Raw genomic sequence first — 21,136 nt, forward strand, 5'->3', positions numbered from 1 at the left:
TATTGATCTCCAAGAACCTAACTTGGACATGCTAGATATGTTCTTCATCTGCCACAGGCATACACACAACAAAAATCATCTTATTTAATTAGGAGAAAGCAGAGTTTTGAAACTTATTTCAGAGAATCTTAATATTGAGTTAAGCAAGACAGAAATACCTGGCAGCTGTGGTCTCAAGCTGATGGTTTTTTTGTAAGATCTTGCTTCTTTCCCCTAACCTCCCCCCCCAGCATAATCTCTTACCTACTCATGCTGAAAAGAAACACTGTTCTAGAAGGAAGTGTGCTTCTTGTGTTTACTACAAAGAAATGACAGAGGAAAGCTGGAGAAATGGATATGCATGACAGGATGCAAACACTAGTGTATCAATAATGATTTTGCTGTAGTTCAATTTATTCCATTGTCTACCACATAGACAATCATCATAAAATCATCATTTCAAATCAGTGTATCAGAACTTGAGAAAAAAAAAAAAAGACACTACAGACCAAAAATAAATGGGAGGGCTGAGTTTTCTTACGCAGTACTTACACCAAGAGCAGCTTGGTAGGTAACTTCTGATGGGAAGGTAAATGAAGGCCCTGTTGTGACTGGGCTGCTAGGGGGAGGAGTCACAATTAGCCCCGTAGTACCGATATGAACCTGTCAAAGAAAAAAAACCCAGCAGAGTCAGTTCTGAGTAGTTTAATAAGAGCTGGTTTTGACACAGCTGTAAGCTTCATGGTCAAAATCATCAGTACTCTACTATCTGTAACTTTAGACTAGAACTAATTTTTTGTTAAATACTCATACAAACAGTATTGGATCACACTGCTCACTCTTTTTTTTCCCCCTGACATTTCAGAAACTTTGGAGATATATTGAACTAGCAATGTGAAATACACTTCTACCAATGTCAGTTTTCTTTTTTTCCATAAAAGGCTGTCAGATCCCAAAGACATGCAAATAAAACATATTTACTAGCTCATGTAAAATGACACCAACACTTATTAGTCTCCATTGCTATCTCTTCTCCCAAAATGTGATCTCTATGTGAAACAGACAATTGTTCACAAACTAGTGGAGCTTGTAACTAAAAGCTTTGACGAAACAGGAGATTACAAATAAATAAAGCCAGATAAATATTTCTACTTATCACAATCAGATTAATATGGTACATTCCTGGAATTCACGTAATTTTCAAGTTGAATTTACCTTTTACTTGCATGCGCTTTATTAATATCCAATATTATATTCAATTTAGAAAAAACCCAAGAAATTAAATCACTCCAGTTTCTAGTTTCCACAGTTTAATAAAAATCTTTGTGGCACTTAAGAAATTAACAACTATGAAAAAAATTAGCTTACAAGACCAAAAATATTTGCTATCATTGTATAAGAAGTGTTGTAAAATGTTTTCCTTAAATGCTCTCATGTTGGAAGATAAACTTCGTGAAAGTGTACTTTAATGTTAATTACATATAATTAATAATTTGAAGTAATAATCTGACAAGATCAGAAGCCTCTATAGTTATTTAAAAAAAAATACACACATGATTTATATTTGATTTCATGTAAATTACCTGAGAAGGGGCGCTACAGGAAAGTCCCGTCAGCTCACTTATGCGGGCTGCTGCGGTTGGGTTGCTGGAGCTGATGAGGACAGGAGGACTAATTTCCATTGAGTGGCGATTCTGAGAAGACTGTGAAGACTTGTTGGACATAGTGAGGGAGGTAAAAGAGTGCCGTTTTTTGGTGTTTTTCTTAGTATCGGTGTGCTTTTGGGTTGAATTGTTGTGGGCTGCCCCAGAGGTACCTTCTCCAGAGTCAACAGCAGAACCTGAGGGCTTATCCAATTCTATCAGCTGTTTGGCTGCTGTATTAAACTACAAAAGATAGTCACACATTAGTATTTTTTTATTTATAAAAATCACCTGAATATAAGAAAAAAAAAGCCTTCCTTTTATTCATAATATCACAGAATTTAAACCATGCAACTTAGAACTGTGACATACTGACCTACTCTACAAATTAGTCATTACAGAGTGACAAGATTTTCACTACAAACTCAACACACTTACTGTTGGGCTGGTGTGGACTACCCATCCGAGGTAAGATTTCAATCAAGAAAGGACATTATGCTCTAGTCCAGCCATGGATTAATTCAGCAATATCCACTGCCTGTGTTATCTAGAAGTCAGACTAAATCACAGTGGTCCCCTTTGACCTTATAATATAAAAATCTGTATTGCGAAATTTCTTGAATGTTCATTTCATTTTATGCCTTTTTTGTTCTGTTCGTAAGTACAACATAAGCCCACACTTTCGCATGTGGGCTCTTGAAGACATTCCTCGTAGTATCCCTTGTTATTTATGCACATATCTTTAACACTACCAGTAGTAAAAAACAGGCTTCCTAAATGCAGATTTAAGAACATAGCAGGACAGACTAAAGATCCAGCTAGATCAGCCTGATGACAAGTAGCTATTCAAGCATAAGACAGTATAAGGAGAAAAGAAACGTATTGGCAATTCTGTGGAAATATCTTTCACCTTCTGAATTTTCTAATGCAGAGACAGCATCTCTGTGCCTAAGAACTTGCAAATGGATTTTTCTTTTTTTAAGCTTAGCTAATGAATTTTTGTTCACAATGACATTTTCTATTTGTTAATTTGTTACAACAATATTATATTAAATGCAAAAAAATCCTTCCTTTCCAATGAAGAAATATGGAATCCCACACATTTTCTTCTTACAATGAAATGCAAGCTATGTAAGAGAGGGGAAAACAAACAAACAAACAAAAAACCCTACATTTTTCACAAACCCTTTATTTCCAGAAAATCTTATTTATATTTTAGAGCTATTGGAAATAATAATGTCAGAACTCTCATTTATTCATGAGCTGAAATAACACCAGCACCAGTTTTCTGAACAAGTTAACTAATGTTAATATGTACCACTAAATATGAATACTGTTACTTGGATAAGTGTAACCAATTACGAAGAGGGGAAAAATCTTTTCTGAAGAACATCAGGATGAAAGAATAATACTTACTGCGGAAATACTATTTCTGTTCTTCAGCATATTATTTCTTCTATTTATTTTACCCATTTTTCCACAAGAATTAAGATACCTACTATGCTCATGAAGAGTTTTAAAGCAGTATTTTACCCCATCAAAACTTTACTAGACGAATAACACATCATTAATCTGATAGCATCAACACCAATTTAAATGCAGCTCCCACAAATGATAACAGTTTATACCCTGAACACTTCCGTATCTCTGAGGACAAGTAGCTATATATATAAAGTGGTACAAAAGAATAAAAAATATGTATTTTTTTAATACAGAAAAGGTTTTCAAGTGGTACTTGAAAGATGAGATCTGGAAGGAAATTCCATGCATATACAGAAGAAACAGACAAACAAAGTTCAAAACTAGAACTACTGGAACAATGAGGAATTGACATAAAAACCTGCTAGGATGTAACAGCAGGAAAATTAAAATTATGAAATGCCTGAAGAGGAAGAACTACCTAGAACATACTGCAGTGGAAGAGGGGCATAATGGGGGATTTGAAAAAGGATACGAAGATGAGAATGTAGAATTTTTTCCTAAATGTTCTTATTGTTGGTCCTTTAGAAGGCAGCTGAAGAGAACAGGAAGGATAGGAGAAGACAAGGTCACAGTAGTAAACATTCCTAAGAAAAAGGTGGACGTTAGATTTTCCTTCCTGCTAATACTGGACATGGATCATACGGACAAAATAGTTTTGTACGACTTGAGTAGTACAGAAGACATAACCATACAGCTTTCTCCAATTAACTTGCAAGCCCATTATTTGGATTTTTTTATTTATTTATTAAATTTTAAATTTTGAGCGAACATACTTTTAACAGACCGGTGAAAACAACATTATTTTATCACAGAACACTAATATGAGGCTAAGGATACGAAACAAGTAGAAAATAAACCAAAGAAAGCCTACTCTGCTACTCATCTTGTCAGGGTCCTATCCTTCATCATGGAAGAACACGCAGGCTTTTCAAAGACTAATCATTTTATGTATTTTGCACGTTTTATTTTTTCCAACTCAGATTGAAATTCTTCATACTCTTCCTGAGAATCTGTGTATTCCATATTGTCTTATACAATGGCTGCAACCACTTCTATTCTTACCTAATCTACTCCCTTATTTAGCAAAGAGCCTGTTCACAAAGCACACAGATCAGAGAAAGAAAAGCAGTACTCATTTCTAAAACAAGAACTACCTAATAAGAATAGTTAAGGGATCATCCAGGAGTAAAAAACAAAACCAAAAGCCACCCTGCTAAAAGTACCCTGAGGTACCTGTTACACCTAAGTATGTTTGTTTACCTCCTGAAGCTATTAATGCCTGCAGAATCTGATTACTTCTATACAGTGAACAACCTATTAGAGAAAAGTTAAGGCTCGCCCATGGGATTGATTCAAGACTGATTCAAATATAAGCAACGTACTGAGCTTTCTTATGTAGAGAAAAAAGCACAGGACATAGCACGAACCTTAACATGGAAGTGAACTGATTACTGGCCTTTTCTTAGAAGCAACCTGAGGACAGTAATAGTGGCAAAATACTTTGCAGAGTGCAGTTTACTTCTTCCTTGAGAAGAGAAATGAAGAACTTGCATGCATTCTCTAATGAAACGGCTAGCAACCATTGAAGGTCACCATGGGAATGCATCCCACTCATGCTATAAAGTGTTTCAATACAGCATTCCTTTCTGCAACAAATACCTCTGTATCTATTCCCACATTTTCTACATCAGTTGTTTTCCCGAACAGATGTATTTGAACTGAAGCTTCTTTACTTAACTTTTACGTTCACACTTATTTGTTTTTTCCATTCAACAAAATCTTTGCTGTAACAGGTAGCCTGAAATCCAATTCCCCTTCCCACCAAAACCCAGGAAACAGAACAACTTTCCAAACGGGGCAAGACAGAGGCAGCCGGCTGAGCCGCATCTCAGTGCTGCAGTAGGGGTCAAGGCTACCGGACAGGTTTCTGCCTGCTTGCCGCCATCTGGAGAAATTATCAAGTAGACTACCATGCAACACCTATTTCAAGGCCTCTTAGAGTTGTGCTTTACTATACTTACTTTACAAATGAATTCAGGTGTTCTTCACTCACACATAGATAGTTAGAATTTAAATAGCATCATTTTCTGAAATTAAGTGAAAACACCACCTTCTCCCTCAAATGATTTTTCTATTCATGTTCATCCAAAATTTTTATTTATGCAATTTTACTACATCACCATACGTCAAGGAGTTATTTTTCCACATGGTAAACATTGTCCTTATTTGACGTTATTATTTTTTGCTAAGCATCATCCTGGAGGATAGGCAATAGCTTAGAAACCTAAATTCAGATTTGCAGTTAAAGTTTCACAACAAATGTATTTTGTCCAAACGAGCGGAAGAATAATTTCGCAAACGTTGAACAGATCACAATCATGAGCAAAAATGCGTTTATATTAATTTTTTAAACAAATGAAATAGTTCTGCATTGCAGTTTTTGTTAGGGAAGTTAATCAAAACTATGATGCTCAGAAATTGTCATTGGAATGATAACATTGAGATTATCACATTCAAATATACTGGGGATTAGACCATAATTTTCTACTCAAAATTAACAATCTCTGTTTTCAGGCATAATATACAACATTCACTTTTTACATAAATTTTCTGTTTTAAGGTCCAGGCAGGCAAAACAGTCAAAAACTAGAGGAAAGTTCCCATAAAAGGTTTTCTCTTATTCTTCTGAGTTAGTATTGTTACAAAAGTCTGATTTTTTTTTTTCTAAGCACTTTAAATCAGACCACATCATTTAACAGTGATAGACAAAGTTTAGCCTATTAAGTACAACCTTAAAAAGACCATGCTAGAAATCCAGCCTAAAATCCAATCTAAAACTGGATAAATATGTTTTGAAACACTCCTGTTTGGTACAGAAGGAGAGGCTAATAAAAACCCCCAACCTCACACACTAGGTACATAAAATCATATGTTCTCATTGATTAAAATGTCATGTTAACTGATGGATGCAGTAGTATAAAATGCCAATGAACTTAAAATTCTACTACAGTGAATTTTTAGATCGTTTGGGGTTTTTTTCCCCTTACATTTCTATAAGATTGTTTATAAGCTAGAGGAGCTGGATTAGTACAAAGGTGTTTCCCAGTTGTTCACGTTAACTTGGGAAAACAAAAGCTGTCATTATTTTCTACTGACATTTTGATTGAAAAGTGATTCCTTTTCCCTGATTTTTCTTTTTCTACTCTGGGCGTTTGTATTTTTCTAGTTGTTCTGTATAAGTGCTGAATAACTTGTAAAAATTTAAATACTTTTTAGATGTGGAGTGTGTTTACTAAGTGCTAAACCACCAAAAATTGTCAAATTTTAGGTCTTTCTAAGAAATGTATATTGTACCCAGAAATGTACTCCACATAGAAAAATCCTAATACTATCTGTTTAGTTCTGATTAATCTTTCTTTTTGGAACAGAGATAAACATAAGTGTTATGAACTTAATCATATGAGTTTCTAGACTCACTGCATTTTAATTCGTCACTGTGCAAGAACCTGGTTGACCTGCTTTTAATGCAAGCATGTTGAAATTCAATCAGTCAAAAGTCTAGTAATTTAGATATGCTAATCAGATCTTACTCTAGTAAGAGCGTTTGTTTGGTTTTAGCACTTCTTAGAAAGTAGAATTTCATTTTTTGCTATGTTTTGCATTATTTATTTTTCATTTGCAGATAGAAGTAATTTTTTCACAGTGCTATGTGTTTACAGATAAAGACGTAATGTTTTGTGACTCAGTTAACAAACTATACTTTTAACGGAATCACTATTAAAATTCCTCTCAAAATGTTTTCAGTCTTAGCTTTTATTATTACCACAAATTCAGTAAGTGAAAGCGATATAAAAGAATAGAGCAGATTAGCAATCATTGAATCATAAAATGTTCCTCCAGTTAAAAAGTTGTCCTCAAATATAATCAGAGTTTTTCATGGACTTCAACATACGTAAGGTTTATGCTGTGACCTCGTCGTACAAGAAACATCGCAAGTATCAGACCTACACAAAATAAACATCGCAGACTACACTCATTTTAAAGTTAACGACTTCAGAATATCTCCAGTAAATGCAGCTACTAATTCACATTTTTAAAAGAAAAAAAAAAGAGGCTGTGGACTGACATACACAAGGCAAAGATATGTCTGTCATTATGACAAAAATAGGCAATAATTACAGGATTGGGAAATATAACTAAAAATGCCATATAAAAAAATACCTAAAAAATATTAATTACTTCTCATCTTCGGTGTCTTTAATAACACCATACGTAACAATGGTTTGATATACTTGTTATATTTGTTATCAACTGTCTGCATGTTTTCCAGAACAATAGTTATATAATCTCAGAAAACAGGTATTTCAAAATTCAAATTGACAGTTTTCTGCATCTCTCACTGCTTTTCACCACAGCATGTGTTACGGTTTAGTATGTAATAAAAAAAAAAAAACACCTGTCTGATCTGAAGTATCTCTTTGGATATTATTTATCATTCTAGATTTCCCATATCATTTTAGTGGGGATTTGCGAGTGTGTACATAAGTGCTTGTGGCTGTTCTAAAAGGGTTAATTGAAGATACATTTTCTTAGTTGATGGAATTTGTCTGAAAACGCCAACAGCGAAGTACATTTTGTGACCGACTATCACTTTTACATAATTTTTTTCAGGCGTATATCTCCATTTTGCAAACTTTTGTAGAGATGGAAACAGACTTGTTAGCTAAATAGTTATCCCAAGTGGCAGCCCTAGGAAAGGGCTTTTTCTAACTCGGCTAAGTGATTTAGTTTTAAAAAGCACCACAAAAACCTTTACCGGCTGAACTGAAGGGGCAGTTAACTGCAAGGAGCTAGGAAGAGCCAGGGGCAAGAACTTCTTAAACTGGCTTTTAAAAACTTCTTAAACTGAAGCCAGAATTGCACAAAGCAGGTTGAAACCCTTTTGGTTTTGTTGTTGGTTTTTTCAGTCATGTGAAAATTTCTATCCCCAGATATACAGATCCTTACATCAACTTGATCCTTACATCAACCTATAAAAATGAATATACAGGTTTTTCCTTTTAAAAAAAAAAAAATTCTATGTTGGTTGAACACAATCATTTTTTAAAAATTTCCCATCACATCAGGGCATTCAGAAATTGCATTAATAAAACCTGAATTGATTCTGAGTATGGTTATACATTTCTTCTGTGACCTGAGGTACATATTTCTCATCCCACAGGTAATATGAAAATACTTTTTGCTTTCATCGATCTGCCTCACTTATTTAAATAAAATCTCTTCAGTGGGAGAAGTGTATCTTACCAAGTATCCATAGCATACCTATCAGAAAAAGACAGACACTATTCCAAACCTCTGTATCTTTCTGTAATGCAAATTTTAATAATCATTGTTGCAGCTGTACACACTGTTCTTAATCACATATGTCCTTCTAGATAGAAGATGTAGCTTTCAATTGTTAAAAGGTTGGGGAAACTTTCTCAACTGCTACCCCTCATTGTAAAATGTCATATCACATATGAGAAATGCAGGAAGATACAGAAGATTTTATACAAGGGTCTTTTGGATGTAAAAGTCAATGCTTTACCTGCTTAACAACAGCCTATATTCTCTGACTTTCTAGTTGTGCAATTTGGTTTTGAGAGGCAGGTATTAGGGACAGCGCAAAGCTTACTATTTCTCCGACTTGCTGATTGCTTTCATTTTACGGTTAAGTGTGGTTTGTGGTTGACTGCATGACTTCAGTATTAACAAGAAAACACAGTGACTGCCTCCAAGTACTTTCACTCCAATTCCATTCAATGAAAACAGGTATCAAATAGCTAAGTAAAAATCACTGGTTCAACTGCTGAGGGAATTAACTTTCTCAAACTAAGCACACAGATCTTAGATTATTTTAGGTCTGAGACTATTTACATCTCAGGTTATTTTAGAATCATCACCGGTACTGACTATTTTTCCTTTTAGAAAACGAAATGCACAGTGGGCACAACCTTACTGAGGGCCCAACTTTACTCACCTCAACATATGAAATTGGAAATATTCCTATCTTGTCAGCCAGCATTCCTTCTGCCCAGTTTTCATCCACGCGGCGAATTACAGTCAGAACATCATCCTGTGTGAACATGCAGTGATTATGTCTCCCAGCTCTAATTAAACTTCTAATTTAATTTCCCTCCATAACGCATGGGTAATCAGAGAAGGCGGTACATGGACAACAACCGCAGAGAAGGCCTTCCGAAACAGGAACATGCCGCTTTTGGGGTTGAAGTCTGTTCCAGCAGTTCCTTTTCCTATTTTGTCAGAGTTCAGCTAACTGTCCACAGCTAATCTCAGCCAACTGAGATTTGTCCTTAGTGCCAGACTTCCTGCCGTGTTCAGTCCATGGTATTCATCAGCCCCCCTTTAAGTCCTTGGCATTAATCAACAGAACCTCAATCTTCGTCCTTCTCAACTGACTCATTACCTAATCTTCCCTAGATCTTGCTTTTCTACTTAAGAACACTGGTAAGTGATATGATTTCTTTCACATCTACATGGAGCGTTTGGATTAGATATGGTTTTGAGAATGTTACATAAAAAAAGGATTTACGTGCACATTAAACATTGCTCTCGCTTATACTGAGATACATAGTTGTTTCATATGCAAGTTAAAATATTTGGAAACATATATGCTTACTCAAGTGAGACTGCAGATTAAAAAAAAAAACAAAAAACAGTTTGCCAACAAGTTAATCAAAATATGCAAGCTAATGCCAATCATTCTCAACAGTATTGCTGTTCTGTGTTGTAATAAGCATTGTCTGTCCACATGTTAGTATCTTTCCTTTTTAGAATTTTAGCCATCCTTTTCATTTTTAATAGGCAAGGGTAGAAAAGCGATTAGCTCACATTTGATGTTGCAACATTTTTGTGCAATCTGGTAAACTAAAGAATCAGAAACTGAAAAAAAAGGAACAGCTCTGATTCATGTTAAAACTCTTTATCATTATGTGCCTTGCAAGACAGAAAATTAATTACAATAGAAACAATATAAGAAGAAACATCATATTTTCCAAAAGGCAATTAGCAATATTTCAGAATGACAAAGTTTAGTAGCACTTTGTGTCTCGTATCTAGATCCTAAAAATGTTGCTTACTAAATGCAAAGCTGAAAATAGTACCAACTTCAACAATTTAAAATGAGTGTTTCTTTAGAAGATGGAACACTTTTAATTCATAACATAGGTTATGTCTCATAAATTAAGAGCATTACTACTGCAATTATGAAAAATTGCATTCTCAAAAATCAAACCTCAGAGAAATTATATGTAATTTAGGAAGAGAAGGCAAAACTAATCAACATAGGAGAAATACCTGCAGAATTACTTGCCCTTTCCATATTTGTGCAGTTCCATTAAAAAAATGCAGACAGTCTAATTATTTCTTATCCAAGTGTATGAAATTATTAAAAGAAATAATAATTTTATTCTGTTTTTACCTTTGCAAATGGTAAACAGTCTTTATCTGCTTCCTTGTCTTTTACTTCAAAGTCATAAAGTGCTTTGCACTGAGGCGGAGGTTGAGGTAAAGGTTTAATAATCTGAACAAAATTGGTAGGAAAAAAGCCATGGATGCCATTGACTTCTCCATGATACCAATTTTCATCCACCTGTCGACGCAAAATGATGATGTCTCCTTTACTGAATTTAAGATCTCCAGGTTCTTTCCCCTCGTAGTTATACAATGCTTTGGCACATGGTAACTGAGGTACACCCTAAAGAAGAAGAAGAAAAAAATCACTAGAATTAGATGAGTATAACCAAATAGAATTTACATTACATTCTTTGGGAGACTATGAATGAAACTCTATAAAATTGCAAAGTAAAATTATACACAATATAATTATTTTATGGCAGTGATTCTACTGATTTTACCCAAATGTGTAGGAAGAGCTTCAGTTCTATACAGTCTTAATATCCCCCTAAATTTCATTATGATTTTCAGTAATGCTACAACATTGCTAGACACAAGAGAGGCAAAAAACCATAATACTTTAACCCTCATGTACTAATTCACTAAGCTTAAACATTAAAAAAACCCAAACAAACAAACTGCAAAGTATCCTGACCACTTGAGAGATCTGACAGAAAAATGCTGCAAGAAAATACAGCACTAGAACAACAAATTTGCTATAAGACCTTTAAGGCATGTTTTCTGCCTGACTTTCTTATTATTTTCCTCACCCTATTTATTTCATGGGCACAGAATGCTAAGGATGAGGACATAAGGGAGGTGTTTTTCAGCTTCAAAAACAAATCTCACTTTATTAGAGGTGAGATATTTCATCCTGGAACAACCTTTTTAATTTAATTATTTATTTAAAAACACAGCTAAAAAGAATTACTGGAAAAAAATCTGTTGAAGGTGCGTACCCTTGGGTTTTCTTCACTTGATTCCTCCATAATATCTGAAAACTACAGGTCATTGGTGCTGCTCTTGAATGCACGTCAGAAGGATTACAATATAATACTGTGTCATCCTCCCTTATATACGCTGCAGGTATTATTTTTTACTTGCCCCGTCTGTGCCTCCACATTTGCAAGAGTGAGCCATAAAACTGCCTTCAAAACTCTCTTTTCTCTCCAACTTTAAATACCTACAGGGGAGCCCCCTCAATGATGCAAACAGCAGTAACCTGCATTACTAAGATAGTCTTTTCATAGCAAAGACAGCATAGCAACTACAGCACAGTATTTCACATCTTTAATGCTATCCCTTACGGAATAGGCAAATTTAAATGAAATTCAATGTTGGTGATATTAGTTGCCACATCTATCCCATGGTATGTCTCTCCTCTCAAGTCTTCTCCAGCTCAGATTGTAAATTGGAGTTGCTCTTGCAATATCTCAAGAGGTACACACACAATGCAAGGAAATTCTCAGAAGGAACTACCACTTCGAGTCTGTCTCATTGGTCAGAAGGCAGAGTGCTTGATAATTCATTTCCATTTAACATTTAAAATTTTGTCTTTCAATACAATCCAATTTGTTTGGAAATCTTTAATTTTTGTGTATGATTTTATAAACAAATTAATAATTTAATGAATGGATAAATAATATCTTAAAGATTAGCTTATTTAATAATTTTCTTTCTATACCAAACAGTCAAAGGAAAACTGTATGTATATACATACGTACAGATGAGTATGATTTACTTATGAATACAGGAAAATCACAGTTCCTTCTACTGCATCTGGGATGGGTACTAGAACTATTTTATTAGCAGGATCCATGCAATTGTTCACAAAAACTGGTGATCTTCAGACTGAAGCAAACAATATTTTTCTTTATGATCACACTTAACTGCATCAGTGCAGAATGTAAACACCACTGGCATACTCTGTATAAACCTAGATAGGGAAAAAGACTAAGACATCAACTAGAGAATTTGTGGGCCCCAACTGATTGAGGGTGAAATTCATGGCCACAACAGAAGAATTAAAAAATACTGTATGTATGTATTTTTTAGTCCTACATGCTCTCTGCAGAGTAAACAGACAGAATGAAGGAAGCAGTCAGTGTAGATGCAGTAGGGACAACTGCAGAGAGAGAACTGGGGGGGAGAGGGCAGGTTGGAAGCCAGAAGAAACACACCTCTACACAAGAGAGGAGACACTGCTTGCTATCCATTTCCATCCCAATAACAAACAAACAAATCAAAAAAATTACAGCCCTTCAGTGATTACGAGCCAAGGAATTACTTGTAGAAAAAGGGCCCCAAGCAATTATGGCTACTACAAGACATACGCGTCTCTCTTGCACTGGAGGGAATAGCTGGAGTTCTCCCAGGAATCACCCTGTTGTCCGGGGAGAAAGCTTTCTATGTCCCCGTACTGAGAAAGAACTTTAATATTAGCTGTGTGTATAAAATACAGTTGGGAAAAAATATCATGTCAAAGTGATCAAACTCATCAGTTAGTCATCATTTAATTGTTAGAACTCGATATTGCATTTATGCAGTTTAGCACAAAGCCTCCCAGGAACAAACCTTCGCTCAAATGTACAAACACCTGTTTATATTTTATAGGAAGCTCCTTTCCCAGCATATAGGTTGAGTTTCTGCAAAACTTGTTCCCCATGTTAAATAAAAACGGTTCCAGTCCGTAATTTCAAACAGAACAAAGTTCAACGAATCACACACTTCGCTCTCAGTCAGACTGCCAGGGATGAAAGAGAAACGGTTAAACGACTCGCAAGAGAAGTAAAGCGAATGCCTTCTCCTTCTGTCCCGGGGGAGGATGAAGTGAAAAGGAGCGGGTGCGATGGGGAGCGCTGTCCTCAGGGGTACGGTATCAAGGGCCCTCAAGCACCATCTGCACGTTCCTCCTCCTCCAAGCAACCTGGGAGCCGCGGCTCATGGCTGGTGCCTTCGGGGCCTTGTGGTTAGCAGCCCTGGGCAGCTTCAGCCCCCTTCTGCCCCTCCGGCTGTTCACCAGGAGAGAAGGCCATGCGGATACGCTGAGACGGAGTTTACATTTCACTCCGTGTCTCTCACTTGGCTAAACATGAAAGGAAGGCTTTGGAAGAAAAACTTTGCAGCCTACCCTTAGGTTTACAGCTGCCAGCTCTTTGAGAAAGCAACAAAAAAAAACCCAGACAAAAACCATTTTAGGAAATTAAAATATAAAATTCAGAAAGACTCCACACAAAATAGGTTTCTTAGAATTATTCCCTCAGTCCTTATGCAAAATCCTATGCAAAAATATTTGAACTTCTAATGCTACTGCTAATATACAAACTGTTTAAATTCATTTTTAGCTAAGGCTAATTTATGTATGGATATACATACATTTCACATGTCAGATTCCTTTAAAGAAAATAAAATTAATAATATATGATGACATCAAAACAAACAGCTTAACAAGAATATGAAAAAATGCATATGCATTCATATATATGAGGATCGGGCCCCTCAGATTTCTTCTTCTAACCCAGATATTTTGTCTTAAAAACCTACAGAATTCGCTTACAATTTTCCTCTTCGGATTTACGCTTTGTCTTCAGTCACCTTATTTCGAACTTTACTCTTATTTTTTTAGTGGACAATATGCAACTGTATGTATTTTTCATGAGCTTAAGCCAAGAGAAACTTATGCCTGCACAGAAACACGAGATCTGATTTCCTTTTAAAAAGGAGTTTCTGTGGCAGAAGCCCAAATGTAAATATGCTTACACTGGCATAAAACAGTGTTCATTGTATAACTTGCTGCATTTGGAGAACCAGCATAAGCTAAAATAGTAAAACAGTAAATCCCCTCTCAAGGAAACGAATGGACCAAATACTGGGTCATCTGCATCTCTGTTTCCTTCCCAGACTCCCCGGCTGCGGTGCTGCTGGTTGTCCTTTTTCCAAGCAAGGCATTCCCTGTTCTCCGGCTGCGAGACTGGGATGTGGCCTGGGCTTCCCTGTGAACCAGGTGAATTTACCCAGAATATCTATGCCATTTTCACCTGTTTGAGGTTCTCAGTCACTGAGTGCCTTCGAGAGGCCACGAAGTCTTCTTCTTACAGAAGTACTGTTTATGTTAGTGGTAGCACAGACAACAAAGATTTCTGAAACTGTCTACATGCACAACCAAAGCGCTATCAGCCTCCAAAAAAGCTGGCCTGCTTGGACACCTCGACAGCAGTTTTTATGCCTAGCTTTCCTAAATAACTTTTGCCTTTCTTTACAGAAAATTTAAAAACTGGAAGTTACTATCATTTTGACCCATGTTATAAGAGGATCTTTAATAATCATCAGTTATTTGCAATTTTCTTACAAGTAAAGACAGAAAAACGATTTTTCTTCACCTATCTTTTCCTTTCTTTCCATGCAGTTCCTAAGTCAAACCAACAGTCACATTAATAACCAGGACAAGATGAGAAACTATTACGAAAAATCTCCAATTACACAGCAATTTTAAGTCTAGTGCTACAGAGGTGCTTTTATCAGTCTAACTTTTGTTCCCCCAAAGAAGCAGTATTGTAAGACATACTTGGTTGCCAATAAAAGTTGCCTTTACATAAGAAAAGGAGCTTGTTAATATGCTGCAGCCAACTTGTTTGCAAGGCAGATTTGGGTCAGTGGGTTCTTTATGTGTACATTCTCCAGTAGGTACAGGTATACCTGAGATTTCCTCTTCAGACTCCTAGTCATTCAAACCTTTTGAATGACAATATTGCTTCTTTTAATCTTCTAGTCTATTCTCTTTCATATTGTTGCCTTCTTGACTCAAATCTTTCAAGTGCATCTTTTTAATTTTTTTTTTTAATGTGTATTTTTGCTTTCTTGCCTTCTTTGGCCTTTACCAAGCTGTCCAGTCCTACATGCAAGAACATCCCATTTTGCACCTATAGTTTTTCCATGTCTCTCTTCATCTTGCTGGCTCCAATACCTGTTTTCAAGTGTTAATTTAAAGCCATCTGATCTGCCTAGTTCCATTTTCTTTGTTTCAGCCTCCTTTGTTCTTTCTGTACCTGCATTTAAATTTTCACGTATATTGAGACACAGAGCTTATAAGAATACTTCACTGAAGACCTTCTTAAACTGCTTATATTAAAAGATATGTTTCCTTCAGTAGGATTTCCTTTTAAAGGAAGGAAACATGCTCCCTGTGTTAAGCTATAGGTATACTGCTTTCACCTGAACAAATTAAATACTCAGTTTTGCAGAACACACCAACCTTGAGGCGATAACATTTGAAACTAAGCCTCCCCATTTTTTTTCGAGTTCCGGAACACAAAGTGTCTCCATAATCCAAGAAGAATATTAAAAGCTGGCTCCCCGCATTTATTTTTCTCATCTAAGCATCAATATAAACGAGGTCAGATTTGCTCAAAGAATGGCTAACTCAAGCACCATTAATCTGTACCTGACACTAAATTGTTAGTGGAATCAATTTTACATACTTCTACCATCAGAACTATCTTGGAAGACTGCAGAGGTCATCAGCGCAAACGAAATTATTTCTAGTTAAAGTGCCTCTGAGGTTCCTGCTATCCGAATGATAAAAATGTAAGATATTTTTAAGTCAGGAGGCTGTATCATGCTGTAATAACCATAAAAACAAACCTTTGGTATCATCTGATATGATTACTATTCCTCTACTGAATACAGTGAAACAGTATTTTTTATATGACAGTTCACTAGATTAAGGAACTGAGCAATGTTAATGTCGATAAGTATATTCATTTCTACTAGTTTCTAATGATACGGTTGTACTAAATCTCATTTTTCTCAGTACACATAAAATAAATAACCAAACATTTGACTTAAAACAGTAAAAAATTTGTAGTTGTTTTGAAATGCCATATTCAAATATGGTTAGTCGCAGCTTGGTACAGTTTTTGATTTTAATAAAAGTAGAAGTTGTGCATTGAGAGGAAACTAGCTAGCCAGGCTACCCTGATTAAAAAGACCAGGTTTGAAACCCATCTATGTGTAACTTAACCATGACCTACATAACAATAATCACTTTGAAGAAAGATTACTTTAGGAAAAAAATAGGATGCAGGAAAAAACCACAATCAAGCCAACATATTTGTTATATTTTTGGAAAGGCTGAACAACTGCAATCAGTAAAAATTTTAGGTTCTTGATAAATGAAGAAATGGGATGATATTTTTACAATTATTTAACTCGACCATAAAGTTAAAATTTATTTAGTAGACCTGCAAAGCTTCTCTGCTAGTAGCTAACTATTACAGAATATGGTAAATTTTCTCTAGTGCTTATACATGATAACTAACACCAGCACTAGCTCTAGATGTGATAGTGTGTGACATACCAGAATATTTTTTTTTTAATTTCCAGGTTTCAGCCATCTAACGCAGGTTGAAATACCAAGCACTCCTAGAGCCCTTTGCCTGACTCTACTGAGGACTTTATCAGTTAACTTTACTCTTGGTAACTTGCAGAAGAACTTCACAGCACAGGCTCAGAGAAACCCTCTATTTTGTAATAGAAGGGTAGCTCCTCTTCTCATGTAAACAATTTTTATGTGTTCTTTTGGGGTAACTATCAATGATCTACTTAAAGTAGCCAGTTTATGAAAGTCCTTTTTGCTTCCTCTGTCTTAACAGCTTTTAGAAGAAAACATTTTGGCATTTTTTCTTGTCTGATGTCAAGAAATAAACATAAGCTTGTTTAATATAAGTATGAACAACCCTCTCCCACAAAGATGTTTTGAAATTAAAAGCTGGAATACAGGAGAATGAAAGGAATTTAAAAACGTTGCCTTAAGGCCTAAGCAATCAGACTAATAATATGGAAGGTTAGAAAGAGACATTTACAAAGCTTTCCAAAGGCACTTAGCCCAGTCCCCTTCTGTGCAATACCTGTGTTTTTGAAAACTTTTTCCCAAATCAAAAGGTGTCTTCAGAATGACGCCTTCTTTCCTTTGTCTATCCGAAATGCAAAGTTTTCAGCTACTTACTTTTCCGAGGTTTGTTAAGTAAAGAAAATTTTGAACACTTTCCACTAAACTAAGCTCTCAAAACAACCAAACAAGTAAGAAAAAAATAGGAAAAAGTGGAGAGGAGAAAATAATTATATCCTGCATGTCCCCAAATATTTTAACTATATCCACTTGACAGGTTAAAGATTGCTTCTTTCCAAGGGCAAAAAAAAAGAAGCGTGAGGAAATGGCTCTGCACAGGAAAAACTGAGAAGGTAACTTTCAAGATGCAGAAGAGAATTTGGGTCTGTATTCCCATTGATTTTGAAAAGGAAAGCCAATGCTTATCAAACAATTTCATTCTGAGTCTTTAAAAATCTTTTGATTAATTGTTTACTACAAAACTATTTTGCTTTAAAAAAAACCAGATCCTTGTAAGAATCTAAACAAAACTTTAAAATGTGCACTATGTAGAGCTAAGATGTTTATATAAAATGGTTCTTTCCAAAAGCAATGATTTGCTTTAAAGATCTGCTCTTACAAGCTGTTATACCAACCTTTCATAACTATTCGCTCCCCCTCCAAAATCTGTTATGACAACTTTCTTGTGCCAATACAGGTTCTTAAATATCACTTGCTTTTTTTGCTTGTTTGTTATATGAACATAAAATCACAAAACAGTAACTACAGAAGAGGCAAAAAAACCCGCTCCGAAAACTACCAAAATACAGACCTCATCCAAGTGTTAAATTCTTTCCCTAAATTCATTCATACCTGGCTATTGTGTGGCCTTCCCTTTTCGCTCTTCATTTTAGTTTCCACATAAACTGGAAGTTACACATCTTTGGCATCCTTTTGCTACTGCCTAAATTCATACTTATCCTTCTAATACAGTTATCTGGAATTTACTCTTCCTGTCAAAAGCCATATATGCAATTGCTTAAACAGCCAAATAATTAATTCCCAAGCAAGATGTGTGCCATTCTGAGCTCCAAGTCCAGTTTAAATAGAAATTTTCACGTAAACTCAGAATACTCTTCTTTCCCATTGGCTTAATGGGAGGCAGCTAGAGATGCCACAGACCTTCGTATACCCTTCCACAAACAAATAAAGCATCAGTAACTGCAACTGTTATTATTCTAAATCTGCCCTACTAACTGAGCCGCCATCTAACCTTATAACAACTTTTATCAGTCACCCGAAAGAAAAAAAAAAATTAATTCAACAAAACATTCACAAAACAACATCTTGCTGTAATCTGTAGAGTCAGTATGGCAGACATTCTGTACATAACAGCTGGTGAGAATTTCTGCAGCATATGTAGTAGTTAACAAAGATATAGGGACACAGTCAACAACAATCTCGGAGAAAGGAACCATCTTGCAGTGCTAAGAAACTTCTTTCTTCTTTTAATACAGTCTCTTCTTTTTTTTTTTTTTAAAATACAATAACACAAAACCCCACTGCATTAGAAAGAAATAAAAGGGAGCCTATATAAGCCCATAGGGTATTGCTAACACCTAGAAAAGATTCCATTATTAATGTGGTACCTTTAGGTTGTGCTATGCTGGAGTAGTGGTAAGAAACAAATAAAGTATCTATGTCGTTTACCAGTCTTAACACGGCTAGTCAGAATACATATCTTCTCTTTTATTTTTGCATTAAACATAAGCCATCAATATTGGAAAAGTAGATCTATTTTACTGACCACATTTAAAAATCTCTCACAAATCTGCATATTGTAACACCACTTTACAAATCACTTTACAAAACACATTCTGTTTGCTCACTTTAAAAAGAAGTTAATCTACTTAGTGCAGAAGATTGGAACATTTGGGTTATCAACGAAGCACTGGAACACAGGAGGCCCTGTCCCTACTTCAGGGAGGTGATGTTTTAACACAAGTATTAAAAGCTCCAGAGGGTTTATCAACAATGTAAAAATTTAAGAGTAATGCTCTGTATTGTTCTAAAGGTTTTTACGTTTTGAAAATGAACGTAAACAAGCTTCCCTCACTGTGATGTGAAAATGAGTATGTTTACTTGTTGCACCAAGAAAAGGAGAGGGAATTCCAGGTGAGAAGACAGATTGAAAAAATTGAAAAGAATAAATGAGAAATGAGATTGCCAAGAGCAAACTCTTACTGCGCTTTGAAGGTGAGGAGTTTGAACATGATACTGAAGGAGCAAAGCCAGCAAATGACTGAACAAGGGAGTGACTTGGTAAGATTACTCTTGGTGAGATCAGCATGAAGAAACGTTCCTTTAATCTCTCAAATACTTTGCTGCCAAAAATTGGGCAATGGGAAAACACAGAGTTGCAAATGAAGAGGTTGCTGCATTTTTTGATTAAAACATATCAAGGCTGACAGGCGTGACTTTTTATCTGAGCATGCTTTGCTTTCCATTATTAACCAGTGTTAATGTATTCCCCGCCAAAACAGTGCAAGGTCTAAAATTAAAATCCCTGTTAATGATATTTAAAAAAGCGAGTAACCACACACAGCTCTCCTACCTGAATTTGATTTTAAAAATCTGAGATAGCATCTGACATTCCACTACCTGCTGAGAAAGTGTTTTTAGGTTTACTTTCGTCACTTCCAGTATTTTGTAAATGTTCAGGTGCTTGTCCAACCTTTTGGATGAACATCACCGTCACACATCCTTCTCAGGTACTCCCTGCAAACTCTTGTTGCCAGGATCTGGAGGGACTTTTCGCTAAGCTTGATGTGGGACCGGTACAGTGTCCTCCTCCTCCTGAAACCCCCTCACTCCCTTGAAATTCTTTTGGAATCAATGTAATTCCTTTAATATCCTGACTTCAAACAGCCCCTTGCCTATTGCGGAAAAGAAAAGGTGCTAATTTTAGCTGTCACTGTAGCAAACACAAATATACGTCTGCTGCATGCAGAGAGTAACAAACTCCATTTGCTATTTATTTTTACTCATCCTTTAAGTTTTTCATGCCTCAAAGCTTCCTGGAATATGTATTTTTTTTCCAAAACATTTTTATGGTACTCTACTTGAAGCAGCTGGTCAGCCTTTTGAAAAGGCAACTAATCCTAGCTGAAATTATGCATTTTTTTGCAAGATAAATGTTCCTGTATGCTTTTTATTATAACAAAAGAGCTGAGTGAGCCAGAAGAACACTACGTTAACATTTATCTCTTGTGCAGTGACAAGCTGGAGTTCGCACCTCCTGGTTATTTCAGCCAGACTGTAAAAGTAGACAAACAACCTGGCACAAATGAGCCTTCTGCTCAGTGTAGTACTGCTAGAGCAGGCTTGAACCCATAATGCCTACAGTGAGTACTATGCTTCACGTTTTGCTCAAATGAATACATTTTAGCATAAACGTATTAGTGTAGAAAACAAAACCGATCCACATGTCTTGGGTTTATCAGGTCTGAATTGGTACATAGACATTTCCTAGCCATACCTTGCATCCCCACGCTCCCCTCTGCTGTCACTGTACCTTTACAAGCCCTTCCCACTGGCCTCCATAACCTCCCTGGCCTCCATTCTGCCTGAGCTTTGCCTTTCTTAATCCCGTACCTACGTGCTCAGTGTTTCTACATTCCTCCGGCATCATCCATCCCCACTTCCACGTTCC

The 21,136-nt window shown here is 35.9% G+C and overlaps 1 protein-coding gene across 1 annotated transcript in view; it reads right to left on the reverse strand.

Moving 5' to 3' along the window:
* Positions 1 to 531: 531 nt before the first annotated feature.
* The window catches only part of LOC104079720 (E3 ubiquitin-protein ligase SH3RF1-like), a gene marked incomplete at its 3' end in the record, with an annotated part of 60,668 nt that continues 40,063 nt past the window's right edge, over positions 532 to 21,136 (reverse strand). Inside the window, exons 2-5 of the mRNA XM_009581852.1 lie at positions 10,585 to 10,860; positions 9,124 to 9,219; positions 1,563 to 1,865; positions 532 to 642 (exon numbers count right to left, since the gene is read on the reverse strand). Of these exons, the coding sequence (XP_009580147.1) occupies positions 532 to 642; positions 1,563 to 1,865; positions 9,124 to 9,219; positions 10,585 to 10,860 (786 nt within the window). The remainder of the gene's footprint in view (positions 643 to 1,562; positions 1,866 to 9,123; positions 9,220 to 10,584; positions 10,861 to 21,136) is intronic.

This window comes from Fulmarus glacialis, unplaced genomic scaffold, assembly GCF_000690835.1.
Source record: "Fulmarus glacialis isolate BGI_N327 unplaced genomic scaffold, ASM69083v1 scaffold3107, whole genome shotgun sequence".
In the NCBI taxonomy this organism is placed as follows: Eukaryota; Metazoa; Chordata; class Aves; order Procellariiformes; family Procellariidae; genus Fulmarus; species Fulmarus glacialis.